This window comes from Athalia rosae, chromosome 7, assembly GCF_917208135.1.
Source record: "Athalia rosae chromosome 7, iyAthRosa1.1, whole genome shotgun sequence".
In the NCBI taxonomy this organism is placed as follows: Eukaryota; Metazoa; Arthropoda; class Insecta; order Hymenoptera; family Athaliidae; genus Athalia; species Athalia rosae.
Window position 1 is genome coordinate 5,716,208 of NC_064032.1, and position 22,356 is coordinate 5,738,563.

General features: G+C 36.3%; 3 protein-coding genes across 6 annotated transcripts; all 3 read right to left on the reverse strand.

Moving 5' to 3' along the window:
- Positions 1-6,051: 6,051 nt before the first annotated feature.
- Positions 6,052-7,743, reverse strand: LOC105693276. Its single transcript, XM_048658337.1, has 4 exons — positions 7,650-7,743; positions 7,501-7,559; positions 7,066-7,200; positions 6,052-6,935 (listed from the first exon to the last, which is right to left on the reverse strand). The coding sequence occupies exons 1-4, from the start codon at positions 7,741-7,743 to the stop codon at positions 6,063-6,065; spliced, it is 1,161 nt and encodes a 386-aa protein (XP_048514294.1). The 3' UTR covers positions 6,052-6,062.
- A 1,319-nt stretch (positions 7,744-9,062) lies between these two features.
- Positions 9,063-16,820, reverse strand: LOC105693486 (protein cueball). 2 transcript variants are annotated; one of them, XM_048657972.1, is made up of 8 exons: positions 15,490-15,963; positions 13,407-13,622; positions 13,048-13,237; positions 12,330-12,944; positions 11,935-12,249; positions 11,540-11,825; positions 11,143-11,276; positions 9,063-11,011 (listed from the first exon to the last, which is right to left on the reverse strand). In XM_048657972.1, the coding sequence occupies exons 1-7, from the start codon at positions 15,569-15,571 to the stop codon at positions 11,169-11,171; spliced, it is 1,812 nt and encodes a 603-aa protein (XP_048513929.1). In that variant the 5' UTR covers positions 15,572-15,963; the 3' UTR covers positions 9,063-11,011; positions 11,143-11,168. The 2 variants fall into 2 exon arrangements, with proteins under 2 accessions (XP_048513929.1, XP_020712492.2); XM_020856833.2 differs by lacking the exon at positions 15,490-15,963 and adding an exon at positions 16,698-16,820 and having other exon boundaries at positions 9,063-11,276.
- Positions 16,821-17,870: 1,050 nt separating this feature from the next.
- On the reverse strand, positions 17,871-22,282 carry LOC105693746 (histone-lysine N-methyltransferase E(z)). Of its 3 annotated transcripts, none has more exons than XM_012413880.3 (12): positions 22,052-22,282; positions 21,549-21,862; positions 21,149-21,430; positions 20,848-21,064; positions 20,352-20,372; positions 20,055-20,155; positions 19,745-19,922; positions 19,284-19,658; positions 18,912-19,202; positions 18,657-18,839; positions 18,303-18,468; positions 17,871-18,210 (listed from the first exon to the last, which is right to left on the reverse strand). In XM_012413880.3, exons 1-12 carry the CDS (start codon positions 22,185-22,187, stop codon positions 18,150-18,152), a joined length of 2,325 nt encoding a protein of 774 aa, XP_012269303.2. In that variant the 5' UTR covers positions 22,188-22,282; the 3' UTR covers positions 17,871-18,149. The 3 variants fall into 3 exon arrangements, with proteins under 3 accessions (XP_012269303.2, XP_012269296.2, XP_048513927.1); XM_012413873.4 differs by having other exon boundaries at positions 20,352-20,375; XM_048657970.1 differs by lacking the exon at positions 20,352-20,372.
- Between the last annotated feature and the right edge of the window lie 74 nt (positions 22,283-22,356).

Here is a 22,356-nt window from a genome sequence, read left to right on the forward strand (position 1 = left end):
GATGAAACGTATTTTATATTTAATTTAATATGTCAATAAATTTATTGCATATTATGGGTTGCCTAACAAAGGGCATAGCCGGATAAATATGGGAAATCTGCCCCCATGGCTTTTTTGACCCACACTTAGGGGATCGATTTGGCATCAAATAAAAATAATTCACACTAATTTTTAGCCCTTCAACTCAAACGACGTTCGAGATTTTCAAAAAAACCTGTTTTTTTGATTTTAATTTTATTTTTATACTGAAATTCGGAGTTAATCGATGGTGATTTTTTTCTTATTCTCAGGAGTCTTAAATATAAAGATATCGTATGATCATGGTTTTTCAACGAAAAGTCGATTTTTAACGAAGAAAAGAAAATTCAAATCTTGTTTTTTTTAGGGTTTTTTGAAATATGTCAATTACCAAAATTTGTCAGAACATGTATTTTACACCCCTCGACACTCAGAAATTTTTTCAGATTTTTTGAAGTGGTGGAACAATGTCAAAAAAATTAAAAACTCATTTTTTTCCTGAAATTCGTCGTTTTAACGCACTTGTATTTTTTTTTTGCTTGAAAAAGTACGTAGAAAAAATGAGGGCTAAAAATTGGTGTGAATTATTTTTATTTGATGCCAAATCGATCCCCTAAGTGTGGGTCAAAAAAGCCATGGGGGCAGATTTCCCATATTTAACCGGCTATGCCCTTTCAGTCCAAGATATGATTAATTGATAATTGAGAAAAAAAAATTTTTTTCAACATTTCACCGGTTTGATTATTAGACAAATTCTATACCAATCAAAAGTCTGAAGCCCATAGAATATGCAAACGTTGGGTTGCCTATTCTTTTCCGGTCACAACTCTCGGGTAGCCAGGTATAAACAGGTAAATCGATACTAGCATTTTTCACCGGTCTGATTATTGCATTAAAATTGAATGAAAATGAAGATTATTTCATTATGAACACGATGGTATACGGTTGCCTGCGAAAAATTAGTCCCGAATTCCGGTTGTCGAATTTTGAAAAGTGAAATATTGCTGCGAGTAAATATGTGCGACTGAGAGGTCCCAACCAACCGTCCCATGCGATAGAAGAGGACACAGCATAGCAGCTGTTTAAAGCCCGCCCATTTAAAGAAAGAGAGTGCGCATGCTATTTGTTGTTGAAAATGAGGAGGATAGCGATAGACTCGTACGTACTGTGTATCATTTTGGAGTAATTTATTATTAAAATAGAGGAATATTTATTCAAGTTTTTTTTTTAATCAATTAATTATTTGTGTGTATATGTTTTATGTGACACTAAAGTATATATACATTTTTAGTAAAAAAGGTTATAGTAAAACATATACATGTATGTATAATACTAATCTTGCAAATTTTATCTTTATTGTTAGAAGACAAAATAAAAACAACAATTAAAAAAATTTTCTGTTCATTGTAAAAAATTATAAATATAAAAATTTTTCAATTTTTAAAAATTATTCAGGTTCCGAGTCATCGGACATATAACTATGATCTCCAACTTCTGAACCTTCTTCGTCATCACTCTCCGTTTCAGTTCTTTCGACAATGTCTTCTATTTTCAACGGTGTATGATCTCCGATGAATCCTACTGGTTTTAAATATTCATCTAAGAACCAACCGCAGTTCTCAGGCTGAAGTTTCACGCATAATGGATCCGTTGCATTAACCCACGTGGAATTTACGAAAATAGTTCGTAAAATTTTCTGAGTTAATGATATCCAGCATGGTGGTATGGAGTTGGAGTCAAAGCCTTTTATTTTTTTTTAAAACTGCTCGCTGCCTTCTTTAGCAGAGTAACTTTTCATGAAAATTCGATATCTCGCATCATTCACGTTGGTGCAGTTCTTGATACCATACTGTGACAGTAAAACTGAACGTCACAGTGCGATACCACTACAACGAAATGTTGACACCTTCATAATTCGGACACGAACTCATCAGCAATAAAAGTAAATATAGCGGTCTCTCACCTTGCGTACCGACTGTCTCTTTTCATATGCGTCGGAGGATCGACACCAAAATCCGGCGGTACGCATGCGTGAAAAATTACGAACATGATCGAGGGATCGAGGAGATAGTAAGAATTCAGGGACGAGTCGAAAAGGACCGAAAGGATTTATAGTGACCCTGAAGAAGATATACTTCCGTTGCCCTACCGTCGGCGAACGATCTGAATAAGGAGGACGAGTGAATTAGAATCTAAGGAAGCACGATTGCCGTTCTTTTTCCGTCTAATCTTCACGCACCCGGTGGCTTGTCCGGAGGGTGATGTGAAGGATTAGAGAGGAGAAGCTGAAGTCCTCGTCACCGTCATCATCGCCGTCAACGTCATCGTCTTCGTCTCCGCCTTCGTCTTCGTCTTCGTCTTCGTCTCCGTCTTACCGCATTGCACACGTCCTGCTGCACGTCAACGTCTTGTAAAATCGGTCTTTGGACCCGATTCCTCCCGACGATAGTGGAATAACGTAAGTGTCCGTGTTGTGTCCGAGAATTGTTCCAACGTTTCAGAACCCGTCACATTTTTGTATTAAATTCGCCAAAACTTTGTATTACGTCCATTCTCATCACCGATAACGTCGCTTAAAATGAAGTATTCGCTTATAGTTTTTATCGTGGAAAGACGGCTAATTTGTTAATTTCTTTTCCAATACCCGGCCGAGGTACGTCGCATGTATGACCTGATCATTTCACGTAGAACTCAGCACTCAGGATTGTGAGGGTCCAGTACCCAGCAAGGACCAACTCCCTGTGCGTTTTTTTAGTTTCACCTCTCGTATTCTCGTCGCACTACTGGCTAGTCGGATAGCAGACTAAGAGCTGCATATCATTTTCTCTTAGTGGCGCCCATTTTCAGGGGCTAGGTTTCGACACGAGCTGCCGTAATCAGCCTCAATAAGTTATACAGTTTTTGAAGATCGGGAGTCATTGTGAGCGACGTCGCGGATAGTTCCTCCGAGGTGACCCTCACCAAAAGTCTCTCGGAACGAGCGGTTCGGGGCAGTCGACTTTTACAATACATACTAGCCGTAAATTCTTGAACGGTCTTCATTTTTTCACCAATGAAAATATCAGCAGCATCTGTTAATGATGTAAAAACTGTTTGATATTTTTCATTTTTCGAAAATAGTTGAAAAGTTTTTACTTTTCTTTTATTATAAAATGCTGCCGCGTAATCGCAACCTGTAAACGCATGGAAGGCGGGAAGACTTTGGCATAATTTGATTCCTAACTTCAACGCTAAATCGGTGCAATTAATGCAATCAACAGTTTGATTATTAGTCTTTCTAGTTGCTGAACTAGCAAGCCAAAATTCTGATTCAAGAAGTTTGTGCATATTTCCTAACAAAATAATCCAAACGTCAGTATCAGAGGCTTTAATTAAAATTTTTGAGCCTGGCTTTGCTTTAGAAGTATGAAAAATAATCCTTGTATCTGCCTCATCGTGATGGCATTCATAATTATTTTCTTCAGTTTTTTTTACAGAATTTTCCTGAACTTCATAAGAGTATCACTGATGGTCGACGGTTAAAAAGATTTTTTTGTTTTGGATTATTGTTACCAAATGGTCGTTTTCCCAATAATAAGCCAGAAACATCACCAGAGCCTCTTTAAAACGGTAATTTTTAAGGCTTTGCAAAAAATTTTTTGGTCTAGTTTGTTGAGGTCCCGAAATTTTGTACGGAATATCGAATTCTTTTCTGTTTTCACGTTCGGAATCTTTGACGGTGATAAATAGCGATCAAAAATTGAATGTATCTCTGTTGCGTTTGTTGAACATATTTTTATAAGTATTGACTCGGCAATTTGATCAAAAGTTTGAGCTATAGAAGATCCGATTTGGTGCAAGTAGTAAAAACCATCTATTATTTCAACGTTGATATGTGTTGGCGCAACCATTTCAGTTTTGGATTTCAAATTCTTTGCTCACGTTGATTTTGAAGTTTTTAACATCTCTCCAGTACATGAAAAAAGAGCAGGGGGCAATGGTGCTAGTGGAAAAGTCAGGCAATATTCGAGATTAATTTTTTTTTTTAGACTAATTGCCAAAAGTCGCCCAAATACGTCTTGTTCCATTTTTAATAATACTTTCTCGTTCATGTCTTTGGTACTCAAGACTTTAGTCATATATTAAGAAGCAAAAGTGCAGATTTTGTTTCGTTTTATAGGTTTATCCGAGATAAAATTTAATTTTTGTTGATAGCCTGCTGTTTTCACGTTCAGCAGAAAATCAGCAACTTCTTTAGATGCAGCTTTACCAGTTGAAATGTTGAACAATATATCTTTGTCAATAGTGTCATCAAATGGATTCATCGTACATTTTATTGCTTCAATGATACTGTTCAGATTTTTTCTGTCTTTCTTAATTCTACTTTGTTGCAATGAGTGCGAAGTATCATCTTTTTTTCGTTAATCCGATATTTTGTTTGATAGATGTTAATATCTTCGTCCTCATGCTGTGACTGACAATGAGCGCCCATCTTTGACGTACAGATATTGAGTCTGCAGCAAGATTATCAGCCAATTGATTGCTAGCATCAACATTGATGGTCTGCTCTAGCGTCAAGTCAACTGGTGATCGAGCAAAATTTGCTGCAGTTCGGCGAATTCCAAAGGCGCCTCGACGAAATTCAGCTACCAAAGATGAATTATTAGTATACAAATTGATTAAATTGCTCAAATATAACAAGGACCATCTGGCATAATTGGGCTGGTTTACCGCAAAAAAACATATCAGACATGTTGGAAATTGAGTCCACGTACAGTTCAAAGTTACTGGTGCGGATACTTCTGGAAAACCGATGGTATAAATTACATAACTCACAGTACTGGTAATAAAATTGAGTAGTTTTCCCATTTCCTCCTATCAAAGTCTGATTGCAGAATTCTTTATAACCGTTCAAAATACGATTCAATAACTCTGGTAACTCGATTGTTTCGTTGGCGTCATACGCAGCCTGATTTTGATGCATTCTGTATTTGCGTTTGCAGCAGTTCATCCAATGCCTCAAGTGTTACATTAGTTGTGAATAAATACTGTTCAAAATGTAATATTTGTAATGCGGCAGCGGTTAGCGGATGTAAGCGCTTGCAACGATTGAAATGCTTGCTGTCTAAAAAGCTATTCATGGAGCCGCCGGCTAATACTTCTGCTTGCACCAGTATTTCCACTAATCCACTGCAGTCAATATATTTTCCGATGGCTTTAAAAAATGCCACCTTTGTGTGGAACGCTCCCAAGTTAACAAAAATATTATTATATAGCGGTTTTTCTTGTTCCTTAATTTGCATTGCCTTTTTTGCTATCGCTAAATCATACGTCACAATAATTTCTGGCTGCTGACATTTTTCAGCGATGTGTTTAGCGATGTTTAATGTTTCATTGACTATTGCATATGATGTTGGTGAAGAATTTATAGGAGGCAAATACTCGATTTTTTACGTCTCACTGTGGTCACTTGATAACATGCAGTTATAATCCAACCACATAGGAACAGAATCAATTCTTGAAAAGGACATTATCCATAATAAATCCTTATCTGTTGCTATTTCTGTAGCACCTTTGTATAACTGCATTGTATTGGTAAACGAATCAACAGTAATCAGCTGCATACTTGCCTTAGGTTTCGAATAATATGGTCGAATTTCTCGCGATATTTCGTTGAAACGCCTTCTCTTGCGGGTACGTCCTTCTCCATTATCGTTGTCATTTACTTGAGGCGCTGCTGAAGTTGTAGCTTCATCATCATAAAAATTATCAGCTCCATCATTAGAGAATTGAAAAATAATTCCAACTGTGTCGTGCATTGTGTCCTTTCCAGATGTTGTGTCATCGAAGCGGTCGAAATTGTCGAACGCTACGTGGGTGCTGTGTCCATTTGCTGCGGTGATGCCTTTTGGTATAACTTTGTACTCTTGGATCGATGTATACGTCATTTCGGTTTCCAATTCTTCTGCCAAATTATATCCAATCGTATGGCCATACTTTCTAAGTATCGTGATTACTTGCCGAGAGTTGGTTAAAGACTTTATTGCCATTCCAAGGGTTAAACTTCATACGGGCTTACATGCACCGCTGGTTACAGCATAAATAATATCACTACATATTGACGTTATTCTAACTTTCAGTTCGTCCGAATCTTGATCAGAAAAATTAGGTCCTCCGATAAGATTTTGCATAAAATCAATCAATCGCTCAGGAATGTCACATTCTCCACAAATGATATCATCAGCAGTTACGTTGCGAGGAAGCGGATGGGCATCTATATTTTTAATGCAGCTTCTCAAATAATATGCAACATTTTCAAACTCATAATCTTTTCCTGTCTCCAAAAATTTGAAATTGTTTGCTATTACAGAAACGTCCATGTCCGCTTTGTACACAATTTTTTTTTTACGTATTCCCGTTGAAGCTTCAATCTTGATATTTTCACCAAATTTCTTAATTATTTTTTTTTGCAAGGTTTCACATCGGTAATCTTGTATATCATCGAAATCAATTTCATGATTTCCGAACTCTAACAATAAAGCTTGATATCTTAAAAATAATTGAGCCAAGTACATAACCTTGTTGTTTTGTATTCTTTCCGTTTCGATGAAATTCAATATAGATTGAAAGGCCAACTGATGTAACTGTCTATATTTACTATAGCTGGAATCGGTAGATTCTTCCATGGACCGCTTCTCTGTTGATTGATACACTGCGTAACAAGGCAGATGGTACGCAACAGTTTGATGTTGAAGTTTAGAGAGAATCACCGAATCTCCAAAATTTGTCGCCATATTTTTTATCTGCAGTGGTACTTTGTCACTATTAGGGAAAGTAAGATTAACCAGCTTCTTCCCACATCTCTTTTGGCTATGGTCACAAAAAAGACAAATAATTTTGCTTGATGTCGATGCTGTTGATGTTGATGGTGACTGCTCCTAAAAGAATTAAAATCATTCTTTGAGTAAAAATTGATGAAAATAAATATAATTGAAAATAAAAGTTCAATTAATAGATTTTTATATCATTTTTTTAAAAAAGCTTAAAAAAATCAAAATATTTCATTACCTTGTCAAAGTCCCCAGAAGTTTGAGACAGGTCTTCAACATTACTCTTTTCACCCTCAGCAACTGTAGCACAGGGATCGACACTAGGACTCAACTGTTTTGATTCTTCTTGAGTAGTAGATGCATTGGTATGCTCCTAAAAAAACCGATTTTTGCGATTAAATAAAAATGTTTGATATATAAATTTTAAAAACATTTTAATTTGAATGGTTGATTGAAAATATCCTGATTCGAGATTGTTACAAAAAAACGGAAGTCAGATCATTTTCTTGATTAATTTTTAAACAACTGTTTTTAAGTTAATTACAAAAAAATTATGTGTGTCGAAAATTAACAAAACCACAGGTGAATTTTACTGACAGTTATTTCAACATGAACAAATTTTAAAGTTGTATTAGCTAAGATAATTCTAAAGATTCAATTATTATGTACTTACTGTATATTCGGCACAAAAAGTATCAAATTCTTCGTTGTATATTTTCTTCAAAACGGTCACTTTTTTGTAACACGTGGTATGTTAACCTACAAATTCAAGTGACGCACGGGGTAGCTCAACAACATTGTATTTAAAGTTTTTTCTTTTACGAAAAGCTAACTTTAATACACAGTTTTTAAAAGTTTCATTATTAAAGTCAATTACACCATCATCCGAATCACACAAAAAACACTTTTTTGCCATTTTTTTCAACAATAAATTGTAGCACGTTATTTCAATTGTAACTATAGCGACAAGCTACGTACGTACGAGTCTATCGCTATCCTCCTCATTTTCAACAACAAATAGCATGCGCACTCTCTTTCTTTAAATGGGCGGGCTTTAAACAGCTGCTATGCTGTGTCCTCTTCTATCGCATGGGACGGTTGGTTGGGACCTCTCAGTCGCACATATTTACTCGCAGCAATATTTCACTTTTCAAAATTCGACAACCGGAATTCGGGACTAATTTTTCGCAGGCAACCGTATACCATCGTGTTCATAATGAAATAATCTTCATTTTCATTCAATTTTAATGCAATAATCAGACCGGTGAAAAATGCTAGTATCGATTTACCTGTTTATACCTGGCTACCCGAGAGTTGTGACCGGAAAAGAATAGGCAACCCAACGTTTGCATATTCTATGGGCTTCAGACTTTTGATTGGTATAGAATTTGTCTAATAATCAAACCGGTGAAATGTTGAAAAAAATTTTTTTTTCTCACTTATCAATTAATCATATCTTGGACTGAAATTTGTTATGCAACCCATAATATGCAATATATTTATTGACGTATTAAATCAAATATAAAATACGTTTCATCAAATAAACATCTCGGTGAAGGTCGTTGTATATCGGGATCTTAGATAATATTGGTGTAATTTACCAAATGATAGTGAAATTATTAAACAGAAAATTATGTATACGAATACAATAACCCGAATTGTAATGTGGAGAGTACTTTATGCAGATCACATAGAGACCCCAGCTGCGGTCTTTGATGTGCATTATTATTCACTGGATGTGAAAAGCAGCGGACTTCCCCGAGTGAGAAGGGGATTAGAAGATGTGTATAAGGTAAGGAAAGAAAGACATTACGCCATTACCGAAGTGAAGGATCGTGGAGCAACGAATAATGGAGAAGTGGTCTGAAAAAATAGTGTCGAATGAAATCAATGTGTCTTTCTCGTTTTACAAAACCATTGCTACATCTAAATACGTAAACTAATTTGATGAGTCGGGCATGTTTCTGTCGGATTTTCTGCGATAGATTCTTTACATATTCTACAGTGCAGATTTTTCATAGTTGATTGTCGCTCTATTTTATTCAGTCATTAATTGATCACAAATCAGAACTTTCATGAATAAAAATCCATCCATGTTGTCGATCTTCTGACGTATCAACTGTTTCAGGTGAATGTAAAATCGTACGCATACACAACTCTGTTAGAAAATTGAAGGTAGTTCAATTTTGTATGGAGACGTACGGGAATGTGAAGGTTGAATAAAAGCAGCCATTATTTCTTTTAAATATCTTCATTGTTTTTTTATTTACCTGACAGATAAATCTAGGAATCATTTGGTTTTCCTTAAAAATATTCAGTCTCTGTTACAACTATGAATTTTTTTTTTCCCATTTTTCAAATAGGAAGAATCATCATTCCATCTTGCAAGAAATATTATTTTGGACACTCATACCCTCTATGATAGTATCAGGTATAAACTGCAAAGTACAGACCCTCAAATATGCAAATTGACTTATCGGCACATTTCCTGTGCCAACCTCAGTCGAGTTAATTTTGTTATAATATTTATGGGTATAAAAATTTTGATCCAATAGTTCGTGTATCGATGAGATTAAACGTTGTATATTATTGAAAACGAGAATATTTTCCTCAAGCTCAACTGCCAAGTACCATACTATATTATGTAATGCTATACGTCAGACGATCAGTTAGAAAATAAGAAATTTCATTTAAAGAGACATCCTAAGAAACTTTTAAAATAATTGTAAATAATATATTGATAGAACAATGAACATTTACACATCTGTGTTCATATTGAAATTTTTTTTCTCGCCAAGGCGTTGTACAGAGGAGAAATATTCTAAGTATTTTAAATTAAAAACTGAGTTCATCAATTTTTTGTTAGAATATTTTTGAAAAAACTCAAATTTCGTCTGGTAACAGTATCATCTATATTTTTCATCTTTCATTTCTAATCCGGTACATGATTTTTTTTTATTTTTTTTATTTAATTATTTTTTTTATTCAAAATCATATGCTCTTCTATTATTCAGCCATTTGCTAATAAGTTATAGTATGTACTACATGTTTATACATACTGTATTCAATACTACTAGAAAAAAAAAATGAAATCTATTCGTATCGACTACCCCTAACGAAAAAATGTTCTCATGCGTTTATTAAGTAATTAAGCCTAACTTCTATTAACACTAGCTTTTGCCTTAATCATCATATCATTATTATTTAATCACGATTATTGCGTGACACATAAAACAGTATATCTCACTTAGGAACATCGTCACTGCGATGGTATCCTGTTACACGATACTTTCGCATTTTAGGGTTTCTTTTTTTTCTTTAGCTCTACATTTTATCAACATTCACTTGCTCATCCTTAATCCTGGGTCATTTGTGCAGGACTAATACCGCTGTACAAATCAAGACTTTTCAAAGGCTCTTTTGATTTTTCTTATAAGAAATATTTCATTTCAATTCCGCGATAGATCTTGCTTCAACTACAACGGATTTGTAGAGAAAAAGGGATCAGTATGACAGAAAAGTGTAAAAGATCAAAAACGTTCTCAAGAAAAAAAAAAGATTAAGAAGACGAAGAAAAGGAACAACAAAAACCTTAGTGCATTAAGAATTGTTCAGATCGATGATCATAAATAAGAATTAAACAACGTATAGCGGTCTTAGATGTAAAATTAGCCGAAATAAAAAAGAAGTTTAAATAATACATTTTTTAAAAATAAGTTATATGGTTCTTGTTCTTCATTGTCATCGACAGATGATTTGAGTTTGACTGAAATTAACGAGTCTGTTATCTTATATCAACGATAAAATTTTTCAGAGGACAACACGAGGCTATACGAGATGGTAGAGATGCAATTTTTTTTTTTTGCAAATAAATAAACAATAAAACGGAGAAAAAAAGCATCACCTTAAAAATGCTTTCAGGTAAAATAAATCTTTGTCAAGAGAGAAATCAATATGTATGTATGTACAATGCAAGATGAATGGTTATTCGCAGAAACATCGCAGTATATCAGAGTTACACCGCAGGTCATAAATATGAGAGCAGTATTCGGCTATCTAGTTTACTTTTCATATACGTAAATTAGATTTAGGTACATCAAGTGCAAAATCTTCCTTTGGTTTCATTAGTAAAGCATCTTTCTTCTCTTTTGGTAAATTCTTACTCCAAGCTTATATAACCTGCGCTGCCGTGCACAATAACAAACTTAACAACCATACTTAAGTTCTTTCGGAATATACCTATATTGGATTTTAAGATCACGACTCCTTAAATATTCGAGGAGACTCAAGTGATATAATTTGCCATATTACGTACAGTGCCGTAGAATATTCAAGTCTCTGCTAGCAAGAATCCGCACCTTCCATACTCTCCAGAAGCGAATTTTTCTCCTCCTTTTTTGTACTACTACTTTTAGTCGGAGTAGCTCGTAGTTTTGGTTCAAAACAAGGCTAGAACAGGATTAAAAATATCCCCATTAAGATAACAATAGCGGTCACAGACCCTATGGTAGAATTTCAGCTCTCATATCAGCAGGGAGGTAATCGAATCCTTGATGTGATTTGTTTTTTTCCTTAATTTAAGGAAGACATTCTTAATGTATAATAAATCGGCCGTGTCCGATGGCCGTGTCCGAGGAAGATTCGCGGACCAAAGCGTCCTGATTACATGCGAATGTGAGACCAACAAAAAAGGTTCAAGCGGTAATACTCACTGTTTCGCATATGTTCATGTTGCAACAATTTTCTATAGTAATTTCACAGCTGTCTGTTGACCCCTGAGGCCTTGAGGTGAGCGGCGTAACACCACCCTTGCTAACTACAAAACGCTTCCTTATTCTCGGTCGACGTCTCAATTTATGGACATGGTAACTTAACACTGCGACTACTAAACTAAGCACAGTGATGACCCCTAAAAGCACCGACAAAATTAAAGTGGATTGTAGGAGTGGTTCGGAAGTGATTAACCCCTCCGATAATGTCTCATTCAGCTCGCTGCACCTGAAATTATAAACGTACTATGAGTTGATGTTGATGTGATGGAATTGTATTACATCGTGTTTATCTCTTGTTCCTTTCTAGATTAGTTAAAAAAATTGACGGTTCTCACCTACAAAAAGTGAGGCTCAAGCTGTTTAACATTTCTTTCGTACCCATACAATACAGGGAGCAGAATTTATCTAACTCATTCGTATACTGGCATCGTGATCCACTAGAATTTTCGCATTTACAAGATGGCCCTGTTGCAGACACTGAACATACGCCATTGTTCAGACAATATCCATCGCAAACATCTCGTTCACATCTTTCCCCATTGTACGCGGTAGTGCAAGTACATTCCGGTAACCCTTTAGAGTCAACGGCGCAATGACCGTTAACGCAATAATTATGGCACACCGATGTTTCGCATCGTGTCCCACTGAATCTGTGTAATGATTTTCAAATCGATTGGGTAATTCGAAGAGATCGAATTATTGAAAACGATAAGAAACAATAAGGTCTTACCCATTTCTACAGTGACAAGTTGCCTTTTGCTCGTCGTAGTGACCTTCGTTCAAGCAAGGTTGTATTGCTTTAGTAGTGGAATTCATTTCTTTGGTGCTGGTGGTGAGGTTAATAGAGGATTTCATGGGACTGGCAGGTGTAGCCTTATGGTTTTGCCTTTCTTTTTCCACTCTCAACATAGCCTCGCAATTAGGTTTACCAACATTGTCCCGAGTTATTATACTCTTGATGAAGGCAGAGGGATGAGATTTCTCGTAGGACGCAAATTTGTCAGGCTCATCTTTGGCTCCCTTGTTTTTTTTCACCCTCCAAACTGCTTTTGCCGTCCAATCAGCCCAATAGACCGCCTCGTTGTCTACCGCTAGGTAAACTGGCAGGTGATACCTGCCACGTTGTAACGTCTCTCTTTCTGTACCATCCAAATTACTTCGCTCTATTTTATATTTAACAGTGTCGATGTCGTCGCTCCAATATAATTTTGCAGACGTATGATCAACGGCCAAACCATAAACTGCGTATAGATTGTTATCGATGATTACACTCCGCTCACTACCATCCAATCTTGATCTTTCTATGCTATGGACAGTGCTATTGCTGTTTGTCCAGTATATGTATCTGGAAAATTCGATTCAAAATAACATAGGGTACAGGCTAATTACCCAGACTCGCTTTCACTGTTACACTGAATTCGACTTATTCCTGCAATCGATAAACACACCTGTTACAAATATCTAGAGCTATGCCGTGAGGATTATGCATCATTAGATTGTGTAACATCGACGGACGAATGGATTCCCCATTTGAAGGAACGTGCATCTTCATTAAGGTTTCGCGTAAGCCATCGGTCCAAAATAAAGTCCTGGTTTCTGGGTCAAAAACTATCGATGATATAGATGTTCCATTTTCATCTGAAAGGCAATATATCAACATTAAAGTGTTTTGGTATGAAAGTAAAATTCAAATAGTTCTATACATTGAAATTTACATAATTTCACACCTGACAAGCAGAAATAATGGAGGGACTTTTAATTTATCCAGGTTTCTTAGGTAATCGAGAGCACTCACATTCATACTTACAATTTAACATGGAAAATGGCTCCGAGTCCTTGTTACTCAAATTGGTGCTGAGCATGGAACCTTTGTTATCCTTGACATCGCTCATGTATAAGGTTTGCGTTATGCTATCATATGCGAGACCTGTAAGCTCTTCGGCATCGGACACCAAAGCTTGACCGACCTGTGATTTATTTTGTGCAAAAAAGTCTATTTGCTGACCAATTGCCACAGCGATATCTGAAATTTAAAGTACATTGATAATTTAGTACGATTTACATGGATAGGTAGCCATAAGAACTTTTACGTAGAAATAGATGGGCACCGCTCACCCAAAAAAATTGTTTCATTGACGGAAGAAAAAACAAGAAACCACAATGACGGCTAGGAATAAATTGGGAAGAAAATGATTTGCATGTTTTTTGGAAAAAAGTGAACATGACCACATATTTCCATTGATTTTGTCGATAATTCAGAATGGGAACAATCATTGACTTTTTGTGAAAAATGAAATAGTCTGACCTAGCTAGCTTCATTTTCAAGAGCATAAAAATGGTTTGTTCTTTTGTATTTTTAGAGAGGGGTTACAAATAACTGAAGATCTGAGGTGTAAAATGACAAAGTTGAATTTTTTACATTAGACCTGACTTTTGCAAATTCTTGGTCTATTTTTGCTAGGAACGAGAAGAAAAATTATAAGATATCAGTCTTTGATTACGAAAGGAAAAAAGTTCAATTTGATTGAACTTGAACCAACGTCATCGATAGTTTAACATTTGCCAATATAATTTTTCTCATTATTATCAATGTTATCAATATGCGTAGGAATCAAAGTTCAAAAGTTTATTTTTATTGGTAAAGGTTTCGGCGGTGTCAATGGTCCTAAATCGGTTAAATTGCAGCGTAGTATCATTTGAATTTTCTGGAAAACTTTTATTTCTTCACTTTGTTCTATGATAATTGGGGCTTTACCCTACCCGATCTTATGTAATAATAATTGAGAAAGTCTGAAATGATTTAGCTTAGATAACATAAGTTTTTATCGCAGCAAGCTTGACTCAAGCACATTAATAAATTCCAAACTGGCAAAATGAAATATTCATTATTTTCATTTTCTACATTTGCAGTAATCTATTCTATCAATAGGTCACATGGAGGTTAATGGATGATCTAGCAGTGAGAGTTGGTTTCATTTAATTTATTTTCATCAATTAAAAATGGTAATAAAAAATGATAAGCTACAGTTATCGATATCCATTTATTTGATAAAATTACAATTCCACGATTTAAGGATTGAATTAAAAAAATCGAAATTATATGAAAACAATCGTACTAATTTACTTAAACATTTCACAATTCGTTGATGTAGTCTGATATCTGTGTTTACAAAATCGTACTCTGCACGACGTATTTCTTGATGACCATTATTTCAGGGGAAATTTTCGATATCTTAAATAACAAATCTGTGATCTATAAATCGTTCAATGGACGGCACTTATTCATCGTCAGCTTCATTATACATTATATTACGTAACAAAACAGCACCAAATATAAGACGGATAGAAGAGAGAAAAAAATAAGACAGAAACATATGTATGAAAATCAGAATAATTCTTCGAAACGAAATATGTTGATTACGAAATAGATCAACAACGTATGATCGAAGGTTGAAAGAACGGCATACAATTTAGAATACTTTCAAATTTTCGAATATCAGAAACGACGTCTGCTATAATCTCGTCACCGTCTATAAACGAATATTCTATAAATAATTAACCTTGAAAACAATGAAAAGTCGTTCGAATGATAACTCCGTACCAACAACCATCAATAATTGTAACAAATTTATCCATTTCACACGATTTTTATAGATGAAATGGAAAATAATCCTAGCAATTCATGGTGTACGTGACCGCGGAGATGTTGAGCATGGCCACTGTCGGCGTTCGATTCTATGGATGTGGTTTATTTGTGTGAGAGAAGGGAGTGAAAGAACCACGAAAGGGGAAATAGTAAATGCGGATACGAGAGCACGATATTCGACAATCGTTTATTATGTGAAAAATAGCAAGAAAAAACGAAAAAAGACAAATTCAAACTAACTCACCCCATGATCTTGCGTCCATAGAAACGATTAGAAATGCGGACACTATTGCCAGTGTCAAAAAACATGTGTCACAAGGTACCATGCTACTTTCATGTGAAACTTGAATGAAATGAAAAAAAAAACTACTAATTAACAGCGAACTAAATTTTTCGCGACAAATAAGCACGCGCACTCGACAGGTAATGTTATACTGTCTGCTAAGTTCTGATTCTTCTGCTTCTCGCACGCGTGAATTTGCGGTCCCGAAAAAAAAAAATTGCAGCCGCCGACGACGGCTGAAACCGGAGTGTGGAATCGCTCTGTATTTTTTTTAGAGAAGACGAACGCTTTTCAGGCATATGTGTGCGTTGATCGAGTGAGCATTTAAGCACACATGTTTTTACTAACTCATTTGTTAGTAGTCGAGAGAGAGAGAGAGAGATACTAGAGCAGAGAAATTCGGCGGACGACTGGCGAGGCTCCGAAGTTGAATCCCACGTTCCCTACGCATACCTAGGTATACTTTGATGGGATCCATGTATACCTATTCAAGTATGTGGTACGTACATACATACATACGTACGTACAATACGAAATTATGCTTTGTCAAGGATTTCGCGTACACTAGATTCTGATCACATTTTCAACCGCGATATTAGTCGGGGTTCGAATTCGCAGAGGCGCTGCCTACCCAACAATCGATAACAATGGATTGATTAGATGAATTACTCGTCTCAACCCCTATCTTTATCCGAACAAACCTCTGCGATTCATTTTCAGAAGAGTTTGAGCCAATTTCAAATGAATTAGAAAACTATCTCCGCAGGATTTATGTCCCAATCTCAAAATCGCGAGATGACAGATCGTATTGAAATAACAAATGAGATAAATTATTCGTTCCTTTTTCAATATCCCAACCAGATGCGAAATCTGATATTTTTTAAATTTATTCGGAGAATCTGAAAAAAAGTTATTTATTTTTCTGAATTTAAATACAAACATTTGATAGGAAAGGTCGACGAATCGGTCGAATGTATGAGACCGATGATCGTCCAACGAGATTTGGACACGTTTCAAATTTAAAATTCAAAATGAAAAGCGTTAAGAAAAATTAACCTCCCCTCACTCCTGCACAATTGTTGTATAGTTTATCTTTATCTTATAGGATCAATCTCTGGGATAAAATCAGGACGCGTTACACTAATACTAATACTCTAATAGTTACTAACCGCTATTATTTGACGACATCGGTTATTATCTTACTTTTGACCCTCCTTTTTTCATCTTTCATAATCGACAAATGTATTTGTCGATCAAGCGATGACCGATCAAAGGCTTTTTGGGTAGTGGAACTGAAAGAAATATGTATGAATAAATAAAAGAATTTGCTACGTTTGATTTTAGGCATTTAATACTCATTACCAAGTATACAACCACCTATGGGGTACATAGTTACGAGTTCAACGTCGGTTCGACAAGTACGAACGACGATGAAAAGTTACCGGTCGGGGATGATCGTCTGATAAGAAAAAGAGATGGAAAGACAGTTGGGTCATTAAATTCTAATACTATCGAGTCGGTATCTCTATTTCCCCTGGGGCGCATTGTTCTAGATTTTTGGCGAATTTAATATTAAAATCTTCGATGCGATGACCTTCGACAATTCGTTTAAAATGGCCTGCCTATTGCGTCGCAGATCGCGTATCTAGCGAAACTTACCTCGCGTATTTAACGTAGATACGTATTGGACGTATTTGCATCGAAAAATATCGTCATATCGCTGATTAGCGATAGTTTATATTAGATGGGACAATAGAAACTTAGAGTAAATAAGGTTGGAAAAAATCGGGAATTGGTGCGACTTTAGCCTGTCGCAAATGAAATCGAATGACGAGCTATACTGGGTATCAAATTTTTATGAGAAAATTTAACGATATTCATTAATCATTAACCGTTTAATTTTGTTGTTTATTTATTTATTTTTTTTTCTACTTACCGGAAGCAAAGCTGGTTAATTTTGAGATCAATTCAGTATCCTAAACGGCACCTTGTATCAAAATATCTGATCAAGGTACCATTCTCTTCCCGTGAACCTTGAAGTTGACGTTGATTCAATAGTTATCGATAATTATTGTTTGTCTCTTGTATCGCGTCTATAATTGAGGTCATATAATGGTAGATTTAAAAATTAATCCTTCGCAAATATACCTTATTATGAGAAGGGTCACTTCGCGATACCTGGAATGCTCCGTCTCACGTTGCATCGTGTATAATTAGCTGACCAAGCGTTAAGGTCGAGGTATTATATTTCAAGAGCACGTTGAGCGACGCACGTACACTCAGCGGAATTAGATCACATGTAAGTTTGGAATTTGGACTAACCCATTGAAGGTGAACAGATATTCTCAAAAACAATTGTTTATTGGTCTAAGGGTTATTTGTTTTCTCTTATTTTTCTTTCATTTTCTTTCGATTTCATCACGATTCTTTTACGTATTATCTAAGCACAACAGTGAACACAGCACCTGTTTGGCACAGGTTAGCAAGGTCCGGTCGTTTCAAAATAAAAGTTGACAGAAAATTTCCAATATTCTTGTGTCCATCGAATACACCGAACCGAAGGTTTTTAAGCTTCAAGGAGTAAAAAAAAATTACAACTTCGCCGATGTATTTGGTATCTGCTATAAAAATTCCATCTCTCTTTCGATTCCAACAAATTTAAGCTGCTCCGTCGGCCCGTATCTAAAAAAAATTGCAAATAAACAAACGATTGATCATCAGCGATTTCAAATCTATTATCTATACTCCATTACTTCCATCTATTCAATTTTTACCTGTAGTCGAAGAACAATTCCTCTCCAGGTTGAATCGCTCTTTTAGCGAATATTCCAATCCTGTGATCTCCGTTGACCATCATAACTTTGGCGTAACAATTCGGGTTTATGGAATGATTAGCAAAACGTATTTTGTTGCCTTTTCTGGTTGCGTCTACCACAAAATCTATGAAATAAAAAAAAAATATATATGCAAACCACGAATAATGAAGACCAATTCAACCTCCCAAATGCTAATGACTACTACTCGACATCGTCGTTACCAATCATAAACAATTTCCTTACTGGTTATATCATTCGATTAACCCGACTACATTCTCGCGCATAATTATATATCTGATGTTAATTCAATACCGTTGTTGAGATTGAAGAGAAAACTACACATGTATTTGTCGTAAACTTTGCCTCTTCTATCAGCCTCATCTTGACTTATTATTTCACCGCAATATTCTGATATGAATTCATTTTTTGCAGCGGATTCTTTCAGAAATATTCCCCAGCCCGCAACATCGGACGGAGCCATCAACAGATGTTTATCTAAAAATTTTCACCCATAGTATTAAAATTTCCCCGTCGTCAACTCTAATTTAGAATTACTTGGTGACTTACGCAGTCCACGCTGAACGCTAACATTCTTGCAGGAAATCTTGGTGATGTGAAATTGGTCGGCACCGCAAGTTTGGCATAAATCAGGATCGCATTCTCTGACCGCCAAGTAACATGGACACTGTTTAGTGTTGCACTGGGCTTTGCATCTGCATCCTGGGAATCTATTTTGACAGTCGCTGCTACACTGACAGAATTTTTCGCAAAAATTTTGGGCCTGAATGCAGGGGCAGGAGTTGTCGCACTGACGTTCTGGGTGGTCGCAGGGTGCAAAGTTATGCACGTGGTTGGCGCCTGAGGATGTTGAAGTATCGCGAGTAAATTCAAAGAAATATTTGAAAATCCATCGTGTGTTTCATTGCTTCCGTTTAATACCTGAATCCTTTTTGAGCTGTATCTTCCGACAGTGCATTGACCAAAGACGATGCTTCTTTTTCTTCTTACGAGGGGGGGTGAAATCTTTGAGACTTTCTATGGCAGGGATGTCCGAAGCTTCTTTCTGCGCAAATTGATAAACTTGCTGACATGTTTTAGTCAACATAATTTGTGCTAGGGCACATGGGTTGCCGGGAAATGCTTTCTGCAATCCTCGGAACAAACTTTGTTCCGAACCAGTCCAAGAAAATTCACTTTGAGGAGCAGACACCTTGTCAAAACCCAGCAGCGTAAACGGTGTTTGATTCTCAGGTTGGGCCTGATTCTCGGATATCAAAGGAGGTTTTGATTCCTTGTTTAAATTCTGTTTGAAATCTAGAAGCGAGCGAAGTGACAGTAAATTGAAGAGACTCGTAGTCGATCAACCCGAAATTTATCTCATAATCAACTTCTTTTTATACCTTGGCAACTTCCTCCTTGACTGTATTTATTGCTGTCGTTACTATCCTCGCTGCTAGCCTCATTGCCGGAATCAACGCTGGCTTGTTTCCTGACCTTTCTTGGCCCTGCCCTTTTCTCATCTCCCTCTTCCTCTTTTATATCTGCAGCTTGCGCCGCTAACTTTTCCTTCATACCTTCCTGTAATGACAATGAGAAATAAGAGCTACAGATTGGGCTCAGAATCCATAGCACCTTGAAAACTTGCAGGTCATTGTGTCATTCACTGTTCAAGTTGGATGGCAGGTGCAAACTATGAGTAATACTATTCACCAGATGCATGTAACATTCGGGTCCACAGGGTTCAGCGAACGGCTTCAAGTCTGGTCCCTTTCGCTTTTGAAGATTTGGCCCTGGATGGCATACTTGAAGGCCTAGTAAAGATAAATAGACATCAATCACAGGGTATGACATGAATTCCATGAATTTAATTCAGAAAATTCTTTCAGTTGACATAAATAAATGGTTCATGGTGAGTGAAATGAATTTGATGACTCCTGACGATGCCTGTAGTGAACAAAAAAAAAAAAGCACTCGACAAATATTTTCTTGTATTTAATAGAAGTTTACCTTGCGGTGAGATTCCCTTGGCTGCTGTATCAAATCAGGAATTATAAATTCTGTCATTATTGAGTGCATAATAGAAATATTATAGATAAATTTTTTTTTCTTAACATAATGCTAAAGAATAATCAGACACAAAAAAAAAAGTGTAGTTTGATGTACACACTAGAAACAAAGCTAAGTATAAAGAAAAGAAAATAAGAGAGGAACATCATGTGCAGGTTAACCAAATTTTCTAGTGGATCGTAATGACACGTGTTCAGGATATCTTTGTGACTCGAGTTAATAACCTGACACGACCTGCTGTTCGACCTAATACAAATTTTCCAATGCGAAACGAACAATCAGTGAGGTGGAAATCAGATAACTTATTATCTGCAATTAGGAACGTATCATAAATGAAACTTTATAGCAGAAAAACACAATAGTTCTCGTGTAGATTGTAAGGAAGCCAAACTAAAATGTACTGCACAGAGATCCTCGAAGATCATCATATACTTACGATGCAAGAAACAATCATATTTAAAACACCTTCTACAAAATAATGTATGAAAGGAATGCATAGTTTGCTCTCTAGGAACACTTTTTGCATTAACACCATCTATGTTTGGAGTACATTCTGGTGGCAATACGTTGGGATCAGATCTTTCGGTGAGCTCGATATACTTTTCTCTCAGCTCCTCGGGCCGACCTTTGTCGGGAAACATACTTGATATTGCCTGAAATTTTTGATCACAGTTACAAGTTTGGGAACAGATACGCATTGGATTTAGAGCTAATAATCGTAATGGCGACGGACTTACGTTGAATATGTGCATGGATGGAAAAGAAGCATTAGTTGCATTCTTATCCTTCAAATCTTTTGTATCTTCGTCAATTTTCTCTAACTTCACTTCTACGTTTAGTATCTCGGTTTCTGCAGGTTCTGAGTCATCCTCTTTTGGATTTTCCTTCTCTTTCGATAGTTCCTTTCCTTTTCTTGGAAATTCCTTATCTCTGTCATCCTTCTCATATTGCATCAATGCGTTTACCAAGTCCACAAATATCGAGTCATCCATAAATCCAGATTCCCGATCACCGTGAACCTGAAAGATGAGATGATTTTCTAATTGCAAATTGATTTGCTAACTCAGATTTATTCAGTTGCATGTTTTTAGCCGATTCTCTACTGATTGCTGAAATCTGGAACCTTAAGAAACATACTTTTCCATCATAATTCTTGATCAGTTCCTCAATAAATGTGCCATCTTGATCGAGTATCTCGTCTCCCATGTATGGTATATTATGAAGAACCGTCTCATCTTCAACCATAAAATTCTGTTGAATGGGAGCCCATGTATACATGGTTGGTATTGGCGTGACAGCATTTATTATTTTCACCGGACAAGTTTGAATGTCCCCGTCGGAGCTAGAAACCTCAGCTTTCTTCATGCATGAAACGTGAGAAGGAATTTCCTGCATCGCCAACCACATTGCTTTTCCATCTGTCCAACGTTTTTGCTCAACGACAAGTAACTCTGTCAAAATACTCAGGTTAATTCTACAGCGGGATCGAGGGGGAATCGATGGGCAAGTCTCGCAAGCATGAAAAGCTTCGAAATAGATTGCTAAAATTTTCACACGCAGTCTGATCGTAGACAAATGCAGTGATCGGGATCGTTGGTTTATTTTCACTTTATTCAGAGAAGTGAGATAGAAGTATTCACCTGTCATAACCTTACGGTTTTGATTCCAGGCTATTTTGACCTCGTCAGCGCGTTTGTAGCGTTTTAATTGTCGCAGTCGCATGTATTCTGATTTCACACGCTTTTTCCATTCCGCAGAAACTTTTGTTTTGGACATTTTATCCAGTTTTCAAGCTTGCGGATATCGAAAGCCTGACAAATTCCGAACAATAATTCCGGCACCCGCGATTTTCTGCCATTTGCAATTGAAAGGTGAACTCGAAACAGCGGTACTGAAATTGTTATAACCTGAAATCCATAGAGTTCTATGGTGAAAGAAATCAAAC

Excerpts from the sequence above, each read along its gene's own strand:
- LOC105693276 (XM_048658337.1), bottom strand. The coding sequence starts at position 7,743 with ATGGCAAAAAAGTGTTTTTTGTGTGATTCGGATGATGGTGTAATTGAC. Across the intron at positions 7,201-7,500 it reads CTTTTTGTGCCGAATATACA|GAGCATACCAATGCATCTAC; the intron begins GTAAGTACATAA and ends CGGTTTTTTTAG. Across the intron at positions 6,936-7,065 it reads CTTCTGGGGACTTTGACAAG|GAGCAGTCACCATCAACATC; the intron begins GTAATGAAATAT and ends TAATTCTTTTAG.
- LOC105693486 (XM_048657972.1), bottom strand. The coding sequence starts at position 15,571 with ATGGTACCTTGTGACACATGTTTTTTGACACTGGCAATAGTGTCCGCA. Across the intron at positions 12,250-12,329 it reads ACTTGTCACTGTAGAAATGG|ATTCAGTGGGACACGATGCG; the intron begins GTAAGACCTTAT and ends ATCATTACACAG. Across the intron at positions 11,826-11,934 it reads TTGAGCCTCACTTTTTGTAG|GTGCAGCGAGCTGAATGAGA; the intron begins GTGAGAACCGTC and ends TTATAATTTCAG.
- LOC105693746 (XM_012413873.4), bottom strand. The coding sequence starts at position 22,187 with ATGTCCAAAACAAAAGTTTCTGCGGAATGGAAAAAGCGTGTGAAATCA. Across the intron at positions 21,431-21,548 it reads TCAAGAATTATGATGGAAAA|GTTCACGGTGATCGGGAATC; the intron begins GTATGTTTCTTA and ends CTCATCTTTCAG. Across the intron at positions 18,840-18,911 it reads TAGCGTTCAGCGTGGACTGC|ATAAACATCTGTTGATGGCT; the intron begins GTAAGTCACCAA and ends GAAAATTTTTAG.